Raw genomic sequence first — 18,956 nt, forward strand, 5'->3', positions numbered from 1 at the left:
ACAGCCTGGAGGTGTGTTGGGTCATTGTCCTGTTGAAAAACAAACTATAGTCCCACTAAGCATAAACCAGATGGGATGGCATATCGCTGCAGAATGCTGTGGTAGCCATGCTGGTTAAGTGTGCCTTTAATTCTAAATAAATCACAAGACAGTGTCACCAGCAAAGCACCCCCACGCCATCATACCTCCTCCATGCTTCATGGTGAGAACCGTGAAGCATGGAGGAAAACGTCAGTCCATCATTACTTTAAGACATGAAGGTCAGTCAATCTGGAACATTTCAAGAACTTTTAACATTTTCAAGTGCAGTTGCAAAAACCATCAAGCGCTATGATGAAACTGACTCTCATGAGGACCGCCACAGGAAAGGAAGACCCAGAGTTACCTCTGCTGCAGAGGGTAAGTTCATTAGAGTTAACTGCACTTCAGCCCAAATAAATGCATCACAGATTTCAAGTAACAGACACATCTCAATGTCAACTGTTCAGAGGAGACCGTGTGAATCAGGCCTTCATGGTTGAATTGCTGCAAAGAAACCACTTCTAAAGAACACCAATAATAATAATAAGAGACTTGCTCGGACCAAGAAACACGAGCAATAGACATTAGACCGGTGGAAAATTGTCCTTTGGTCTGATGAGTCCAAATTTGAGATTTTTGGTTTCAACTGCCGTGTCTCTGTGAGATGCAGAGTAGGTGAACGGATGCTCTCCGCATATGTGGTTCCCACAGTGAAGCATGGAGGAGGAGGTGTGATGGTGTGGGGGTGCTTTGCTGGTGACACTGCCAGTGATTTATTTAGAATTCAAGGCACACAACCAGCATGGCTTCCACAGCATTCTGCAGCGATACACCATCCCATCTGGTTTGCGCTTAGTGGGACTATCATTTGTTTTTCAACAGGACAATGACCTAAAACACACCTCCAGACTGTGTAAGGGCTATTTGACCAATAAGGAGAGTGATGGAGTGCTGCATCAGATGACCTGGCCTCCACAATCACCCGACCTCAACCCAATTGAGATGGTTTGGGATGAGTTGGACCGCAGAGTGAAGAAAAAGTAGCCAACAAGTGCTCAGCATATGTGGGAACTCCTTCAAGACTGTTGCAAAAGCATTCCTCATGAAGCTGGTTGAGAGAATGCCAAGAGTGTGCAAAGCTGTCGTCAAGGCGACGAGTGGCTACTTTGAACGAATCTAAAATATATTTTGATTTGTTGAACATTTTTATGGTTACTACATGATTCCATATGTGTTATTTCATAGTTTTTATGTCTTCACTATTATTCTACAATGTAGAAAATTGTGAAAATCAAGAAATACCCTTGAATGAATAGGTGTCCAAATGTTTGACTGGTACTGTATACTGAAAAAAAAACTCAACATGTAAAATGGTATATTGATTAGACAAGTATTCAACCCCCTGGGTCAATGTTATAATAACCTTTGGCAGCGATTACAGCTGTGCGTCTTTCTGGGTAAGTCTCTAAGAGCTTTGGATTGTACAATATTTGCACATTATTCTTTTTAAAAATTCTTCAAGTTCAGTTGATCATTGCTAGTGTAACATTATTGCTTCCGTCCCTCTCCTCGCCCCTACCTGGGCTCGAACCAGGGATCCTCTGCACACGTCAACAACTGACACCCATGAAGCATCGTTACCCATAACAGTAGAACAGTATAGCTTTCCTCCATCAGCGATGGAGGAAAGCTATACTGTTACACTAGACAGCCATTTTCAAGAGGATTTTAGTCAAAACTGTAACTAAGCCACTCAGGAACATTCAATAACATCTTGGTAAGCAACTACACTGTAGATTTGGCCTTGTGTTTTAGGTTATTGTCCTGCTGAAAGGTGAATTTGTATCCCGGTGTCTGCGGTTATTGTCCTGCTGAAAGGTGAATTTGTCTGTCCAATCTACCTACCTCATCCCCCATATTGTTTTTATTTACTTTTCTGCTCTTTTGCACACCAGTATTTCTACTTGCACATCATCATCTGCTCATCCATCACTCCAGTGTTCATTTGCTAAATTGTAATTACTTTGCTACTATGGCCTATTTATTGCCTTACCTCCTCATGCCATTTGCACACACTGTAGATAGACCTTCTTTAAAAAAAAAAAGTGTTATTGACTGTACGCTTGTTTATTCCATGTGTAACTCTGTGTTGTTGTTTGTGTCGCACTGCTTTGCTTTATCTTGGCCAGGTCGCAGTTGTAACTGAGAACTTGTTCTCAACTAGCCTACCTGGTTAAATAAAGGTGTTCTCAACTAGCCTACCTGGTTAAATAAAGGTGAAATAAATAATAATAATAATAATTTTTAAACTTAGTCTTGCTATAACAAAAGTTTGAATAGTTGTTGACTCAAGACATTTGAGCTTTTCATTTGTAATTAATTTGTAAAACAAAATTAAAAACATAATTCCAATTTGACATTATTGTGTGTAAGCCAGTGACAAAAAAATATCAATTTAATCAAATGTAAATTCAGGCTGTAACACTAAATGTGGAAAAAGCCAAGAGTCGTGAATACTTTCTGAAGGCCCTCTTTTGTAATACTGAGTGACCGACAGAGAGAGAACTGATATCACTGTATGTGTAACAGTATAACTTTAGACCGTCCCCTCGCTCATACCCGGGCGCGAACCAGGGACCCTCTGCACACATCAACAACAGTCACCCACGAAGCATCGTTACCCATCGCTCCACTCTACTACATCAAGGTCTCAGAGTGACTTCACCGATTGAAACGCTATTTAGCGCGCACTGCTAACTAAGCTAGCCATTTCACATCCGTATACAACTGATATCACTGTATGTTATACTGAGTGACCGACAGAAAAGGAACTGATATCACTGTATGTTATACTGAGTGACAGAGAGAGAACTGATATCACTGTATGTTATACTGAGTGACCGACAGAGAGAGAACTGATATCACTGTATGTTATACTGAGTGACCGACAGAAAGGGAACTAATATCACTGTATGTTATACTGAGTGACCGACAGAGAGAGAACTGATATCACTGTATGTTATACTGAGTGACCGACAGAAAGGGGAACTGATATCACTGTATGTTATACTGAATGACCGACAGAGAACTGATATCACTGTATGTTATACTGGGTGACTGACAGAGAGAGAACTGATATCACTGTATGTTATACTGAGTGACCGACAGAGAGAGAACTGATATCACTGTATGTTATACTGAGTGACCGACAGAAAGGGAACTGATATCAACACTCCTACTCTGTGCCATTGTGGATTGGTACTACAGGAAAATAATTATGTGGAAATGACGTGCCAGTACAATTATGGATATTACTGTATGTAAGGATGTTAACATGGTGCTTTCAGCCTTTCAGAAACAAAGAAAGTCTTATAACAGAGCGTACTGGTCTATGTGCTCATCATTCAATGGGCTCAGTTCAAGTCTCACTTGTTCACTTAAAGAATGCTTTCCTTGTTCAGAATTATCTTGAAAAAACTTTGAGCAATTTTTTAAATTTTCAAGCAGCATGCACTTGGCAATACATCAACCCCCTCCCCAAAAACACCACAATAAGAATGTGAAATTAGAATGATAAAAGGAAAAGTCCCTATGCGGCTGAATCCATTTCATGTCCCAAATATGGTCACTGCTGCTGATGATAAATCGAGTCAAAAGACATTGGACGCGAAGCTGTTCTCCAGAAGTTTCCAGAGTTGCGCAATGAAATCTCGCTTGACACTCAGAAAAGAAAAGACAAGTTGTTCTGTGCCTTCGGACAGCTTTACTACAACTTTTCTTCGGATTTCTTCCAATAGAATTACAGAAGAACTGTCTCTCGTTTGTTACCTAGCAATAGCATACAACTGTCTGTAGCGTAGTATGTTTGTGCCTCGGTGGATGTAAGATCCAGCGTCTAGATCACTGAGTTCTGTGTATGCGTATCGGATGTATGCGGCTAGATCACTGAGTTCTGTGTATGCGTATCGGATGTATGCGCCTAGAACACCGTGTTGTGTGTGTCAGTAGGGACTAGTGGAACACATCTGGAGAGGAAACAGTGCACTAAAAAGCTTGCTGGTAGCATATTTCACATTTTTTTTAAATAAAATTGAGGCGGGGGGATTGTCAGGACTCAGGACAGAAAGTAAGTAGGATGATGAGGGAGGGAGGTGGAGGTGGTTGTCTGGGACTCCCAGGGATGTTACGAGTTTTCTTGTTGGGGACTTGTGCTCTTACGGTCCTGAGCTCTGCAGGCTTGGTGTTCCTTCTGGTGCAACACATGCACCTGTCAGCCCACCTTGCCCGGTTGGATCTACAGCTCCAGGTGCTCTCAGAGACTTCTGGCGCCGTGCTGCATCATTCTGCAGCAGTATCCCTCCGGGCCAGCGGGGACCCTGGAGAGGAAGCTTCCCACAGGACCAGCATGGACCCCGGAGAGGAAGCTTCCCACAGGACCAGCATGGACCCCGGAGAGGAAGCTTCCCACAGGACCAGCATGGACCCCGGAGAGGAAGCTTCCCACAGGACCAGCAGGGACCCTGGAGAGGAGACTGAAAGGTTGCAGGTGCTCTCAGATGAATCTGGGTTGCAGACATCACCCCACAGGACGAGCAGTGAAGACCCAGGCAGAGAGGAGGCAGAAAGGGAGCTGCAGCATGGCCGACCCCGCAATAAGAGGAGCCAGGCTGGGAAACGCCAGACTAAGCGACAGCAGAAACGTGACGACAGGGACATGATGATAATGATGACATACTCTATGGTCCCGGTAAGAATCCTCAGAAATATTTACTACATGAATTAGAGGCAGTATGTTATGTGTCTACTAAGTGAGTTATAGTAGGTTATTTTTGATTTATTTTTTACCTTTATTTAACTAGGCAAGTCAGTTAAGAACAAATTCTTATTTACAATGACGGCCTAGGAACAGTGGGTTAACTGCCTTGTTCATGGGGCAGAACGACATATGTTTACCTTGTCAGCTCGGGGATTTGATCTGGCAACTTTTCAGTTACTAGTCCAACGCTCTAACCACTAAGCTACCTGCCGCCCCTCCACTCTAACCACTAGGCTACCTGCCGCCCCTCCACTTTAACCACTAGACTACCTGCCGCCCTTCCACTCTAACCACTAGGCTACCTGCCGCCCCTCCACTCTAACCACTAGGCTACCTGCCGCCCCTCCACTTTAACCACTAGACTACCTGCCGCTCTTCCACTCTAACCACTAGGCTACCTGCCGCCCCTCCACTCTAACCACTAGGCTACCTGCCGCCCCTCCACTCTAACCACTAGGCTACCTGCCACCCCCCCACTCTAACCACTAGGCTACCTGCCGCCCCTCCACTCTAACCACTAGGCTACCTGCCGCCCCTCCACTCTAACCACTAGGCTACCTGCCGCCCCTCCGCTCTAACCACTAGGCTACCCTGCCGCCCCTCCGCTCTAACCACTAGGCTACCTGCCGCCCCTCCGCTCTAACCACTAGGCTACCTGCCGCCCCTCCGCTCTAACCACTAGGCTACCCTGCCGCCCCTCCGCTCTAACCATTAGGCTACCCTGCCGCCCCTCCACTCTAACCACTAGGCTACCCTGCCGCCCCTCCACTCTAACCACTAGGCTACCTGCCACCGCCCCAGGTAGATAGTTATTGTAGGTTATTTTTGTAATTTAGTGACTGGATATATTTTTATAATTCTTTCTCGTACTGATCCCCCCCGGTGGGAATTGAACCCAACAAAAACCCTGGTGTTGCAAGTGCTGAGAGCCACATTGGATCATACCATAAGTTATGTGGTATGTAGAGTATAAACTGGAACAAGACTCTGTTACAGTTTAAGACAAGACCAGCTGGGACTTGTCACATGTTTTTTTTCTTATGCATGTAGATCATCATTTATGATTACACAACGTTAAGTTACTGTAGAGTTTGTTTTCGAGGAAGGAAGATTCAATCTGGAATAGTTTTGTATTCTCACTCTCCATATGTTCAGAGTCATTTCCTCTTTTCAGTCTTCTGGGATTAACAGAAATGTCTTCCCTATGCCAAGAATCATCTCATTGGAAGTCTGTGGATATATGATTAAGAGGAGGAAAACTGAGCATGCGTCTGAAATATATCCTATTCCCTGTATAGTGCACTACTTTTAGAAAAGGTTATATATGACCCTGGTCTAAAGTAGTGCACTATGTAGGGAATAGGGTTCTATATGACCCTGGTCTAAAGTAGTGCACTATATAGGGAATAGGGTTCTATAGGGCTCTGCTCTAAAGTAGTGCACTATATAGGGTTCTATAGGGCTCTGGTCTAAAGTAGTGCACTATATAGGGAATAGGGTTCTATAGGGCTCTGGTCTAAAGTAGCGCACTATATAGGGCTCTGGTCTAAAGTAGTGCACTATATAGGGAATAGGGTTCTATAGGGCTCTGGTCTAAAGTAGTGCACTATATATAGGGAATATGGTTCTATAGGGCTCTGGTCTAAAGTAGCGCACTATATAGGGCTCTGGTCTAAAGTAGTGCACTATATATAGGGAATAGGGTTCTATAGGGCTCTGGTCTAAAGTAGTGCACTATATAGGGAATAGGGTTCTATAGGGCTCTGGTCTAAAGTAGTGCACTATATAGGGAATAGGGTTCCATTTGGTACTCTGACAAACTCATCCTATCCTCTGGGCTAAACCACAAAGGGACCCACTTGGCTGGAGAAATGTCACACTTTCTGAGTGACACAGGAAATGAACATCAAACCACTGAACAGTGGAAAGAAAGAAGAAACAACTGGCTGTATTTTTAGATGCATGATTCATCTAGTTTCTCTAAACTGGAGCTAATGGTTAAGATGCTGTTATTGATCTAGAGGCGAAAGAAACGCACACCTATTTGGAGTGGAACACTTAGAAATATAAAGGAGAGCCGTACGCTCTAGGAGCTCAGATGCAAAAAACATTTATGTCCAACGTTTGGACAGACAAGCTGTCTTCATCAGGGTATGATGACCAACACTGTGGGGTGACTCATTTATATAGTGTCAAAAGAAGACACACAGGTGTCTGTAATCATGGCCGGGGGTGGCCTGATATCATTGGTTAATTCTCATATTAAAATAGCATACAAAAAAACATAAATGGATAGCGTACGATCATAGATACAATTTCCTTACTTAAGCCTACAAACATTTACAATAGCAAAATCACAATAATCACAAGAATGTCTTCAGATCTGGAACGAATTGCAAAAATCTCTGAAGTTGGAGACTTTTATCTCCCTCACCAACTTTAAACATCTGCTATCTGAGCAGCTAACCGATCGCTGCAGCTGTACATAGTCCATTGGTAAATAGCCCACCCAATTTATCTACCTCATTCCCATACTGTTTTTATTTATTTACTTTTCTGCTCTTTTGCACACCAGTATCTCTACCTGCACATGACCATCTGATCATTTATCACTCTAGTGTTAATCTGCTAAATTGTAATTATTCGCCTACCTCCTCATGCCTTTTGCACACAACGTATATAGACTCTTTAAAAAAAAATATATATATAATAATTCTACTGTGTTATGGACTTGTTTATTGTTTTACTCCATGTGTAACTCTGTGTTGCTGTCTGTTCACACTGCTATGCTTTATCTTGGCCAGGTCGCAGTTGTAAATGAGAACTTGTTCTCAACTAGCCTACCTGGTTAAATAAAAGGTGAAATAAAAATACAGATCAAAGACTACGTTGAGACCGAAGGGAGCAAGGGTCTTTAAATGAAAGATCCAAGCTGTAGTGTCCTTTAAGTTGCTGTTATTGTCACCGTTTCCCTTCACTTGTGTCTTTCAGATCAAGGTCCTGTTGGAACTATGTAACAGCACAAAAGACATGTGTTTAACAGGTGTGTTGTTGTTGTTGAAATAGCTCTTCTAATATCTAGGGTACACAGACAGGTAAGAAAAACACATTTAGTTTTTTTTGAAAACTACAATGATTAAAATAAAAAAACATTAGCAACAGCCTTAATACAGACAGTACCTCATTGAAACGCTGTATGTTGCCTATTGCACAATGAAATGGACATGAATACAAAAAGGTACATTCCTAACCATTCATTCCATCCTACATTACAGGCTCACCAGGACCTCCAGGTAAAACAATCAAGAACACTTTGCATCAATCAAAGCATGACAAAAGGGAAAGGGAGATACCTAGTCAGTTGTAAAGGGGGGATACCTAGTCAGTTGTAAAGGGAAAGGGGGGATACCTAGTCAGTTGTAAAGGGAAAGGGGGGATACCTAGTCAGTTGTAAAGGGAAAGGGGGGATACCTAGTCAGTTGTAAAGGGAAAGGGGGGATACCTAGTCAGTTGTAAAGGGAAAGGGGGGATACCTAGTCAGTTGTAAAGGGAGATACCTAGTCAGTTGTAAAGGGAAAGGGGGGATACCTAGTCAGTTGTAAAGGGAGATACCTAGTCAGTTGTAAAGGGAGATACCTAGTCAGTTGTAAAGGGGGGATACCTAGTCAGTTGTAAAGGGAGATACCTAGTCAGTTGTACAGGGAGATACCTAGTCAGTTGTAAAGGGAAAGGGGGGATACCTAGTCAGTTGTAAAGGGAGATACCTAGTCAGTTGAAAAGGGAGATACCTAGTCAGTTGTACAGGGAGATACCTAGTCAGTTGTAAAGGGAAAGGGGGGATACCTAGTCAGTTGTAAAGGGAAAGGGGGGATACCTAGTCAGTTGTAAAGGGAGATACCTAGTCAGTTGTACAGGGAGATACCTAGTCAGTTGTACAGGGAGATACCTAGTCAGTTGTAAAGGGAAAGGGGGGATACCTAGTCAGTTGTAAAGGGAGATACCTAGTCAGTTGTACAGGGAGATACCTAGTCAGTTGTAAAGGGAAAGGGGGATACCTAGTCAGTTGTAAAGGGAGATACCTAGTCAGTTGTACAGGGAGATACCTAGTCAGTTGTAAAGGGAAAGGGGGGATACCTAGTCTGTTGTAAAGGGAGATACCTAGTCAGTTGTACAGGGAGATACCTAGTCAGTTGTAAAGGGAGATACCTAGTCAGTTGTAAAGGGAGATACCTAGTCAGTTGTACAGGGAAAGGGGGGATACCTAGTCAGTTGTAAAGGGAGATACCGAGTCAGTTGTAAAGGGAGATACCTAGTCAGTTGTAAAGGGAGATACCTAGTCAGTTGTAAAGGGAGATACCTAGTCAGTTGTACAGGGAAAGGGGAGATACCTAGTCAGTTGTAAAGGGGAGATACCTAGTCAGTTGTACAGGGAAAGGGGGGATACCTAGTCAGTTGTAAAGGGAAAGGGGGGATACCTAGTCAGTTGTAAAGGGGAGATACCTAGTCAGTTGTACAGGGCAAGGGGGGATACCTAGTCAGTTGTACAGGGAAAGGGGGGATACCTAGTCAGTTGTAAAGGGAAAGGGGGATACCTAGTCAGTTGTAAAGGGGAGATACCTAGTCAGTTGTACAGGGAAAGGGGGGATACCTAGTCAGTTGTAAAGGGAAAGGGGGGATACCTAGTCAGTTGTAAAGGGAGATACCTAGTCAGTTGTAAAGGGAAAGGGGGGATACCTAGTCAGTTGTAAAAGGAGATACCTAGTCAGTTGTAAAGGGAGATACCTAGTCAGTTGTAAAGGGAAAGGGGGGATACCTAGTCAGTTGTAAAGGGAGATACCTAGTCAGTTGTAAAGGGAAAGGGGGGATACCTAGTCAGTTGTAAAGGGGGGATACCTAGTCAGTTGTAAAGGGGGATACCTAGTCAGTTGTAAAGGGAGATACCTAGTCAGTTGTAAAGGGGGATACCTAGTCAGTTGTAAAGGGAAAGCGGGGATACCTAGTCAGTTGTAAAGGGAAAGGGGGGATACCTAGTCAGTTGTAAAGGGAAAGGGGGATACCTAGTCAGTTGTAAAGGGAAAGGGGGATACCTAGTCAGTTGTAAAGGGAGATACCTAGTCAGTTGTAAAGGTAAAGGGGGGATACCTAGTCAGTTGTAAAGGGAAAGGGGGGATACCTAGTCAGTTGTAAAGGGAAAGGGGGATACCTAGTCAGTTGTAAAGGGAAAGGGGGATACCTAGTCAGTTGTAAAGGGAGATACCTAGTCAGTTGTAAAGGGAAAGGGGGGATACCTAGTCAGTTGTAAAGGGAGATACCTAGTCAGTTGTAAAGGGAAAGGGGGATACCTAGTCAGTTGTAAAGGGAGATACCTAGTCAGTTGTACAGGGAGATACCTAGTCTGTTGTAAAGGGAAAGGGGGGATACCTAGTCAGTTGTAAAGGGAAAGGGGGGATACCTAGTCAGTTGTAAAGGGAGATACCTAGTCAGTTGTACAGGGAGATACCTAGTCAGTTGTAAAGGGAAAGGGGGGATACCTAGTCAGTTGTAAAGGGAGATACCTAGTCAGTTGTACAGGGAGATACCTAGTCAGTTGTAAAGGGAGATACCTAGTCAGTTGTAAAGGGAGATACCTAGTCAGTTGTACAGGGAAAGGGGGGATACCTAGTCAGTTGTAAAGGGAGATACCTAGTCAGTTGTAAAGGGAGATACCTAGTCAGTTGTAAAGGGAGATACCTAGTCAGTTGTAAAGGGAGATACCTAGTCAGTTGTACAGGGAAAGGGGAGATACCTAGTCAGTTGTAAAGGGAGATACCTAGTCAGTTGTAAAGGGGAGATACCTAGTCAGTTGTACAGGGAAAGGGGGGATACCTAGTCAGTTGTAAAGGGAAAGGGGGGATACCTAGTCAGTTGTAAAGGGGAGATACCTAGTCAGTTGTACAGGGCAAGGGGGGATACCTAGTCAGTTGTACAGGGGAGATACCTAGTCAGTTGTACAGGGAAAGGGGGGATACCTAGTCAGTTGTAAAGGGAAAGGGGGATACCTAGTCAGTTGTAAAGGGGAGATACCTAGTCAGTTGTACAGGGAAAGGGGGGATACCTAGTCAGTTGTAAAGGGAAAGGGGGATACCTAGTCAGTTGTAAAGGGGAGATACCTAGTCAGTTGTACAGGGAAAGGGGGGATACCTAGTCAGTTGTAAAGGGAAAGGGGGGATACCTAGTCAGTTGTAAAGGGAGATACCTAGTCAGTTGTAAAGGGAAAGGGGGGATACCTAGTCAGTTGTAAAAGGAGATACCTAGTCAGTTGTAAAGGGAAAGGGGGGATACCTAGTCAGTTGTAAAGGGAGATACCTAGTCAGTTGTAAAGGGAAAGGGGGGATACCTAGTCAGTTGTAAAGGGGGGATACCTAGTCAGTTGTAAAGGGAAAGGGGGATACCTAGTCAGTTGTAAAGGGGGATACCTAGTCAGTTGTAAAGGGAGATACCTAGTCAGTTGTAAAGGGGGGATACCTAGTCAGTTGTAAAGGGAAAGCGGGGATACCTAGTCAGTTGTAAAGGGGAGATACCTAGTCAGTTGTACAGGGAAAGGGGGGATACCTAGTCAGTTGTAAAGGGAAAGGGGGGATACCTAGTCAGTTGTAAAGGGAGATACCTAGTCAGTTGTAAAGGGAAAGGGGGGATAACTAGTCAGTTGTAAAAGGAGATACCTAGTCAGTTGTAAAGGGAGATACCTAGTCAGTTGTAAAGGGAAAGGGGGGATACCTAGTCAGTTGTAAAGGGAGATACCTAGTCAGTTGTAAAGGGAAAGGGGGGATACCTAGTCAGTTGTAAAGGGAAAGGGGGATACCTAGTCAGTTGTAAAGGGGGGATACCTAGTCAGTTGTAAAGGGAGATACCTAGTCAGTTGTAAAGGGGGGATACCTAGTCAGTTGTAAAGGGAAAGCGGGGATACCTAGTCAGTTGTAAAGGGAAAGGGGGGATACCTAGTCAGTTGTAAAGGGAAAGGGGGATACCTAGTCAGTTGTAAAGGGAAAGGGGGATACCTAGTCAGTTGTAAAGGGAGATACCTAGTCAGTTGTAAAGGGAAAGGGGGGATACCTAGTCAGTTGTAAAGGGAGATACCTAGTCAGTTGTAAAGGGAAAGGGGGATACCTAGCCAGTTGTAAAGGGAGATACCTAGTCAGTTGTAAAGGGAAAGGGGGGATACCTAGTCAGTTGTAAGGGAAAGGGGGATACCTAGTCAGTTGTAAAGGGAAAGGGGGATACCTAGTCAGTTGTAAAGGGAAAGGGGGATACCTAGTCAGTTGTAAAGGGAGATACCTAGTCAGTTGTAAAGGGAAAGGGGGGATACCTAGTCAGTTGTAAAGGGAGATACCTAGTCAGTTGTAAAGGGAAAGGGGGATACCTAGTCAGTTGTAAAGGGAAAGGGGGATACCTAGTCAGTTGTAAAGGGAAAGGGGGATACCTAGTCAGTTGTAAAGGGAAAGGAGGATACCTAGTCAGTTGTAAAGGGAGATACCTAGTCAGTTGTAAAGGGAAAGGGGGATACCTAGTCAGTTGTAAAGGGAGATACCTAGTCAGTTATACAGGGAAAGGAGGGATACCTAGTCAGTTGTAAAGGGAAAGCGGGATACCTAGTCAGTTGTAAAGGGAAAGGGGGGATACCTAGTCAGTTGTACAGGGAAAGGGGGGATACCTAGTCAGTTGTACAGGGAAAGGGGGGATACCTAGTCAGTTGTAAAGGGAAAGGGGGGATACCTAGTCAGTTGTACAGGGAAAGGGGGGATACCTAGTCAGTTGTAAAGGGAAAGGGGGGGATACCTAGTCAGTTGTAAAGGGAGATACCTAGTCAGTTGTAAAGGGAAAGGGGGGATACCTAGTCAGTTGTAAAGGGAAAGGGGGGATACCTAGTCAGTTGTAAAGGGAAAGGGGGGATACCTAGTCAGTTGTAAAGGGAAACGGGGGATACCTAGTCAGTTGTAAAGGGAAAGGGGGGATACCTAGTCAGTTGTAAAGGGGGGATACCTAGTCAGTTGTAAAGGGAAAGGGGGGATACCTAGTCAGTTGTAAAGGGAAAGGGGGGATACCTAGTCAGTTGTAAAGGGAAAGGTGGAATACCTAGTCAGTTGTAAAGGGAAAGGGGGGATACCTAGTCAGTTGTAAAGGGAAAGGGGGGATACCTAGTCAGTTGTACAGGGAGATATCTAGTCAGTTGTACAGGGAAAGGGGGGATACCTAGTCAGTTGTAAAGGGAGATACCTAGTCAGTTGTACAGGGAAAGGGGGGATACCTAGTCAGTTGTACAGGGAGATACCTAGTCAGTTGTACAGGGAGATACCTAGTCAGTTGTAAAGGGAAAGGGGGGATACCTAGTCAGTTGTAAAGGGAAAGGGGGGATACCTAGTCAGTTGTAAAGGGAGATACCTAGTCAGTTGTACAGGGAGATACCTAGTCAGTTGTAAAGGGAAAGGGGGGATCCCTAGTCAGTTGTAAAGGGAAAGGGCGGATACCTAGTCAGTTGTAAAGGGAAAGGGGGGATACCTAGTCAGTTGTAAAGGGAAAGGGAGATACCTAGACAGTTGTAAAGGGAAAGGGGGATACCTAGTCAGTTGTAAAGGGAGATACCTAGTCAGTTGTAAAGGGAAAGGGAGATACCTAGTCAGTTGTAAATGGAGATACCTAGTCAGTTGTAAAGGGAAAGGGGGATACCTAGTCAGTTGTAAAGGGAAAGGGGGGATACCTAGTCAGTTGTAAAGGGAGATACCTAGTCAGTTGTAAAGGGAAAGGGGGGATACCTAGTCAGTTGTAAAGGGAAAGGGGATACCTAGTCAGTTGTAAAGGGAGATACCTAGTCAGTTGTAAAGGGAAAGGGGGATACCTAGTCAGTTGTAAAGGGAGATACCTAGTCAGTTGTAAGGGAAAGGGGGGATACCTAGTCAGTTGTAAAGGGAGATACCTAGTCAGTTGTAAAGGGAAAGGGGGATACCTAGCCAGTTGTACAGGGAGATACCTAGTCTGTTGTACAGGGAGATACCTAGTCAGTTGTACAGGGAGATACCTAGTCAGTTGTACAGGGAGATACCTAGTCAGTTGTAAAGGGAAAGGGGGGATACCTAGTCAGTTGTAAAGGGGGGATACCTAGTCAGTTGTAAAGGGAAAGGGTGGATACCTAGTCAGTTGGAAAGGGAAAGGGGGGATACCTAGTCAGTTGTAAAGGGAAAGGGGGATACCTAGTCAGTTGTAAAGGGAAAGGGGGGATACCTAGTCAGTTGTACAGGGAAAGGGGGGATACCTAGTCAGTTGTAAAGGGAAAGGGGGATACCTAGTCAGTTGTAAAGGGAAAGGGGGGATACCTAGTCAGTTGTACAGGGAAAGGGGGGATACCTAGCCAGTTGTAAAGGGAAAGGGGGGATACCTAGTCAGTTTTAAAGGGAAAGGGGGATACCTAGTCAGTTGTAAAGGGAAAGGGGGGATACCTAGTCAGTTGTAAAGGGAAAGGGGGATACCTAGTCAGTTGTAAAGGGAAAGGGGGGATACCTAGTCAGTTGTAAAGGGAAAGGGAGATACCTAGTCAGTTGTAAAGGGAAAGGGAGATACCTAGTCAGTTGTACAGGGAGATACCTAGTCTGTTGTAAAAGGGAAAGGGGGGATACCTAGTCAGTTGTAAAGGGGAGATACCTAGTCAGTTGTACAGGGAGATACCTAGTCAGTTGTAAAGGGAAAGGGGGGATACCTAGTCAGTTGTAACGGGAGATACCTAGTCAGTTGTACAGGGAGATACCTAGTCAGTTGTAAAGGGAGATACCTAGTCAGTTGTAAAGGGAGATACCTAGTCAGTTGTACAGGGAAAGGGGGGATACCTAGTCAGTTGTAAAGGGAGATACCTAGTCAGTTGTAAAGGGAGATACCTAGTCAGTTGTAAAGGGAGATACCTAGTCAGTTGTAAAGGGAGATACCTAGTCAGTTGTAACAGGGAAAGGGGGGATACCTAGTCAGTTGTAAAGGGAGATACCTAGTCAGTTGTAAAGGGAAAGGGGGGATACCTAGTCAGTTGTAAAGGGGGGATACCTAGTCAGTTGTAAAGGGAAAGGGGGATACCTAGTCAGTTGTAAAGGGGATACCTAGTCAGTTGTAAAGGGAGATACCTAGTCAGTTGTAAAAGGGGGGATACCTAGTCAGTTTGTAAAGGGAAAGCGAGGATACCTAGTCAGTTGTAAAGGGAAAGGGGGGATACCTAGTCAGTTGTAAAGGGAAAGGGGGGATACCTAGTCAGTTGTAAAGGGAAAGGGGGGATACCTAGTCAGTTGTAAAGGGAAAGGGGGATACCTAGTCAGTTGTAAAGGGAGATACCTAGTCAGTTGTAAAGGGAAAGGGGGGATACCTAGTCAGTTGTAAAGGGAAAGGGGGATACCTAGTCAGTTGTAAAGGGAAAGGGGGATACCTAGTCAGTTGTAAAGGGAAAGGGGGATACCTAGTCAGTTGTAAAGGGAGATACCTAGTCAGTTGTAAAGGGAAAGGGGGGATACCTAGTCAGTTGTAAAGGGAGATACCTAGTCAGTTGTAAGGGAAAGGGGGATACCTAGTCAGTTTGTAAAGGGAAAAGGGGGATACCTAGTCAGTTGTAAAGGGAAAGGGGGATACCTAGTCAGTTGTAAAGGGAAAGGAGGATACCTAGTCAGTTGTAAAGGGAGATACCTAGTCAGTTGTAAAGGGAAAGGGGGATACCTAGTCAGTTGTAAAGGGAGATACCTAGTCAGTGTACAGGGAAAGGAGGGATACCTAGTCAGTTGTAAAGGGAAAGGGGGATACCTAGTCAGTTGTAAAGGGAAAGGGGGGATACCTAGTCAGTTGTACAGGGAAAGGGGGGATACCTAGTCAGTTGTACAGGGAAAGGGGGGATACCTAGTCAGTTGTAAAGGGAAAGGGGGGATACCTAGTCAGTTGTACAGGGAAAGGGGGGATACCTAGTCAGTTGTAAAGGGAAAGGGGGGATACCTAGTCAGTTGTAAAAGGGAGATACCTAGTCAGTTGTAAAGGGAAAGGGGGGATACCTAGTCAGTTGTAAAGGAAAGGGGGATACCTAGTCAGTTGTAAAGGGAAAGGGGGGATACCTAGTCAGTTGTAAAGGGAAAGGGGGGATACCTAGTCAGTTGTAAAGGGAAAGGGGGGATACCTAGTCAGTTGTAAAGGGGGGATACCTAGTCAGTTGTAAAGGGAAAAGGGGGGATACCTAGTCAGTTGTAAAGGGAAAGGGGGGATACCTAGTCAGTTGTAAAGGGAGATACCTAGTCAGTTGTACAGGGAAAGGGGGGATACCTAGTCAGTTGTACAGGGAGATACCTAGTCAGTTGTACAGGGAAAGGGGGGATACCTAGTCAGTTGTAAAGGGAGATACCTAGTCAGTTGTACAGGGAAAGGGGGATACCTAGTCAGTTGTACAGGGAGATACCTAGTCAGTTGTACAGGGAGATACCTAGTCAGTTGTAAAGGGAAAGGGGGATACCTAGTCAGTTGTAAAGGGAAAGGGGGGATACCTAGTCAGTTGTAAAGGGAGATACCTAGTCAGTTGTACAGGGAGATACCTAGTCAGTTTGTAAAGGGAAAGGGGGGATACCTAGTCAGTTGTAAAAGGAAAGGGGGGATACCTAGTCAGTTGTAAAGGGAAAGGGGGGATACCTAGTCAGTTGTAAAGGGAAAGGGAGATACCTAGACAGTTGTAAAGGGAAAGGGGGATACCTAGTCAGTTGTAAAGGGAGATACCTAGTCAGTTGTAAAGGGAAAGGGAGATACCTAGTCAGTTGTAAAGGGAAAGGGGGATACCTAGTCAGTTGTAAAGGGAAAGGGGGGATACCTAGTCAGTGTAAAGGGAGATACCTAGTCAGTTGTAAAGGGAAAGGGGGGATACCTAGTCAGTTGTAAAGGGAAAGGGGATACCTAGTCAGTTGTAAATGGAGATACCTAGTCAGTTGTAAAGGGAAAGGGGGGATACTAGTCAGTTGTAAAGGGGGGATACCTAGTCAGTTGTAAAGGAAAGGGGGGATACCTAGTCAGTTGTAAAGGGAAAGGGAGATACCTAGTCAGTTGTAAAGGGAAAGGGGGATACCTAGTCAGTTTGTAAAGGGAAAGGGAGATACCTAGTCAGTTGTAAAGGGAAAGGGAGATACCTAGTCAGTTGTAAAGGGAGATACCTAGTCAGTTGTAAAGGGAAAGGGGGATACCTAGTCAGTTGTAAAGGGAAAGGGGGGATACCTAGTCAGTTGTAAAGGGAGATACCTAGTCAGTGTAAAGGGAAAGGGGGGATACCTAGTCAGTTGTAAAGGGAAAGGGGGATACCTAGTCAGTTGTAAAGGAGATACCTAGTCAGTTGTAAAGGGAAAGGGGGATACCTAGTCAGTTGTAAAGGGGGATACCTAGTCAGTTGTAAAGGGAGATACCTAGTCAGTTGTAAAGGGAAAGGGGGATACCTAGTCAGTTGTAAAGGGGGATACCTAGTCAGTTGTAAAGGGAGATACCTAGTCAGTTGTAAAGGGGGGATACCTAGTCAGTTGTAAAGGGAAAGCGGGGATACCTTAGTCAGTTGTAAAGGGAAGGGGGGATACCTAGTCAGTTGTAAAGGGAAAGGGGGATACTAGTCAGTTGTAAAGGAGAAAGGGGGATACCTTCAGTCAGTTGTAAAGGGAAAGGGGGATACCTAGTCAGTTGTAAAGGGAGATACCTAGTCAGTTGTAAAGGAAAGGGGGGATACCTAGTCAGTTGTAAAGGGAAAGGGGGGATACCTAGTCAGTTGTAAAGGGAGATACCTAGTCAGTTGTAAAGGGAAAGGGGGATACCTAGTCAGTTGTAAAGGGAAAGGGGGATACCTAGTCAGTTGTAAAGGGAAAGGGGGATACCTAGTCAGTTGTAAAGGGAAAGGAGGATTACCTAGTCAGTTGTAAAGGGAGATACCTAGTCAGTTGTAAAGGGAAAGGGGGATACCTAGTCAGTTGTAAAGGGAGATACCTAGTCAGTTGTACAGGGAAGGGGAGGGATACCAGTCAGTTGTAAAGGGAAAGGGGGATACCTAGTCAGTTGTAAAGGGAAAGGGGGATACCTAGTCAGTTGTACAGGGAAAGGGGGATACCTAGTCCAGTTTGCTACAGGGAAAGGGGGGATACCTAGTAGTTGTAAAGGGGAAAGGGGGGATACCTAGTCAGTTGTACAGGGAAAGGGGGGATACCTAAGTTCCCCCCAAGTTGTAAAGGGAAAGGGTGGATACCTAGTCCCGTTGTAAGGGAAGGGGGGATACCTCAGTCAGTTGTAAAGGGAAAGGGGGGATACCTAGTCCGTTGTAAAGGGAAAGGGGGGATACCTAGTCAGTTGTAAAGGGAAAGGGGGGATACCTAGTCAGTTGTAAAGGGAAAAGGGGGGGATACCTAGTCAGTTGTAAGGGGGATACCTAGTCAGTTGTTAAGGGAAAAGGGGGGGATACTAGTCAGTTGTAAAGGGACCAGGGGGGATACTAGTCAAGTTGTAAGGGAAAAGGGGGATACTAGTCAGTTGTAAAAGGGAGATACCTAGTCAGTTTTGTACAGGGAACAGGGGGGAATACCTAGTCAGTTGGATACCTAGTCAGTTGTACAGGGAGATACCTAGTCAGTGTGTACAGGGAAAGGGGGGGATACCTAGTCAGTTGTAAAGGGAGATACCTAGTCAGTTGTACAGGGAAAGGGGGGATACCTAGTCAGTTGTACAGGGAGATACCTAGTCAGTTGTACAGGGAGATACCTAGTCAGTTGGTAAAGGGAAAGGGGGGATACCTAGTCAGTTGTAAAGGGAAAGGGGGGATACCTAGTCAGTTGTAAAGGAGATACCTAGTCAGTTGTACAGGGAGATACCTAGTCAGTTGTAAAGGGAAAGGGGGGATACCTAGTCAGTTGTAAAAGGAAAGGGGGATACCTAGTCAGTTGTAAAGGGAAGGGGGATACCTAGTCAGTTGTAAAGGGAAAGGGAGATACTAGACAGTTGTAAAGGGAAAGGGGATACCTAGTAGTGTAAGGGAGATACCTAGTCAGTTGTAAAGGAAAGGGGATACCTAGTCAGTTGTAAAGGGAGATACCTAGTCCGTTGTAAAGGGAAAGGGAGATAC

The 18,956-nt window shown here is 44.9% G+C and overlaps 1 protein-coding gene across 1 annotated transcript in view; it reads left to right on the forward strand.

Annotated features, from left to right (window-relative positions):
* The first annotated feature begins 3,687 nt into the window (after nucleotides 1–3,687).
* Nucleotides 3,688–18,956, forward strand: part of LOC109867343 (uncharacterized) — a 63,188-nt gene continuing 47,919 nt past the window's right edge. The window contains exons 1-3 of the mRNA XM_031801543.1: nucleotides 3,688–4,768; nucleotides 7,829–7,880; nucleotides 8,113–8,130. Coding sequence (XP_031657403.1) covers nucleotides 4,157–4,768; nucleotides 7,829–7,880; nucleotides 8,113–8,130 — 682 coding nt within the window. The 5' untranslated portion in view covers nucleotides 3,688–4,156. The remainder of the gene's footprint in view (nucleotides 4,769–7,828; nucleotides 7,881–8,112; nucleotides 8,131–18,956) is intronic.

This window comes from Oncorhynchus kisutch, linkage group LG22, assembly GCF_002021735.2.
Source record: "Oncorhynchus kisutch isolate 150728-3 linkage group LG22, Okis_V2, whole genome shotgun sequence".
In the NCBI taxonomy this organism is placed as follows: Eukaryota; Metazoa; Chordata; class Actinopteri; order Salmoniformes; family Salmonidae; genus Oncorhynchus; species Oncorhynchus kisutch.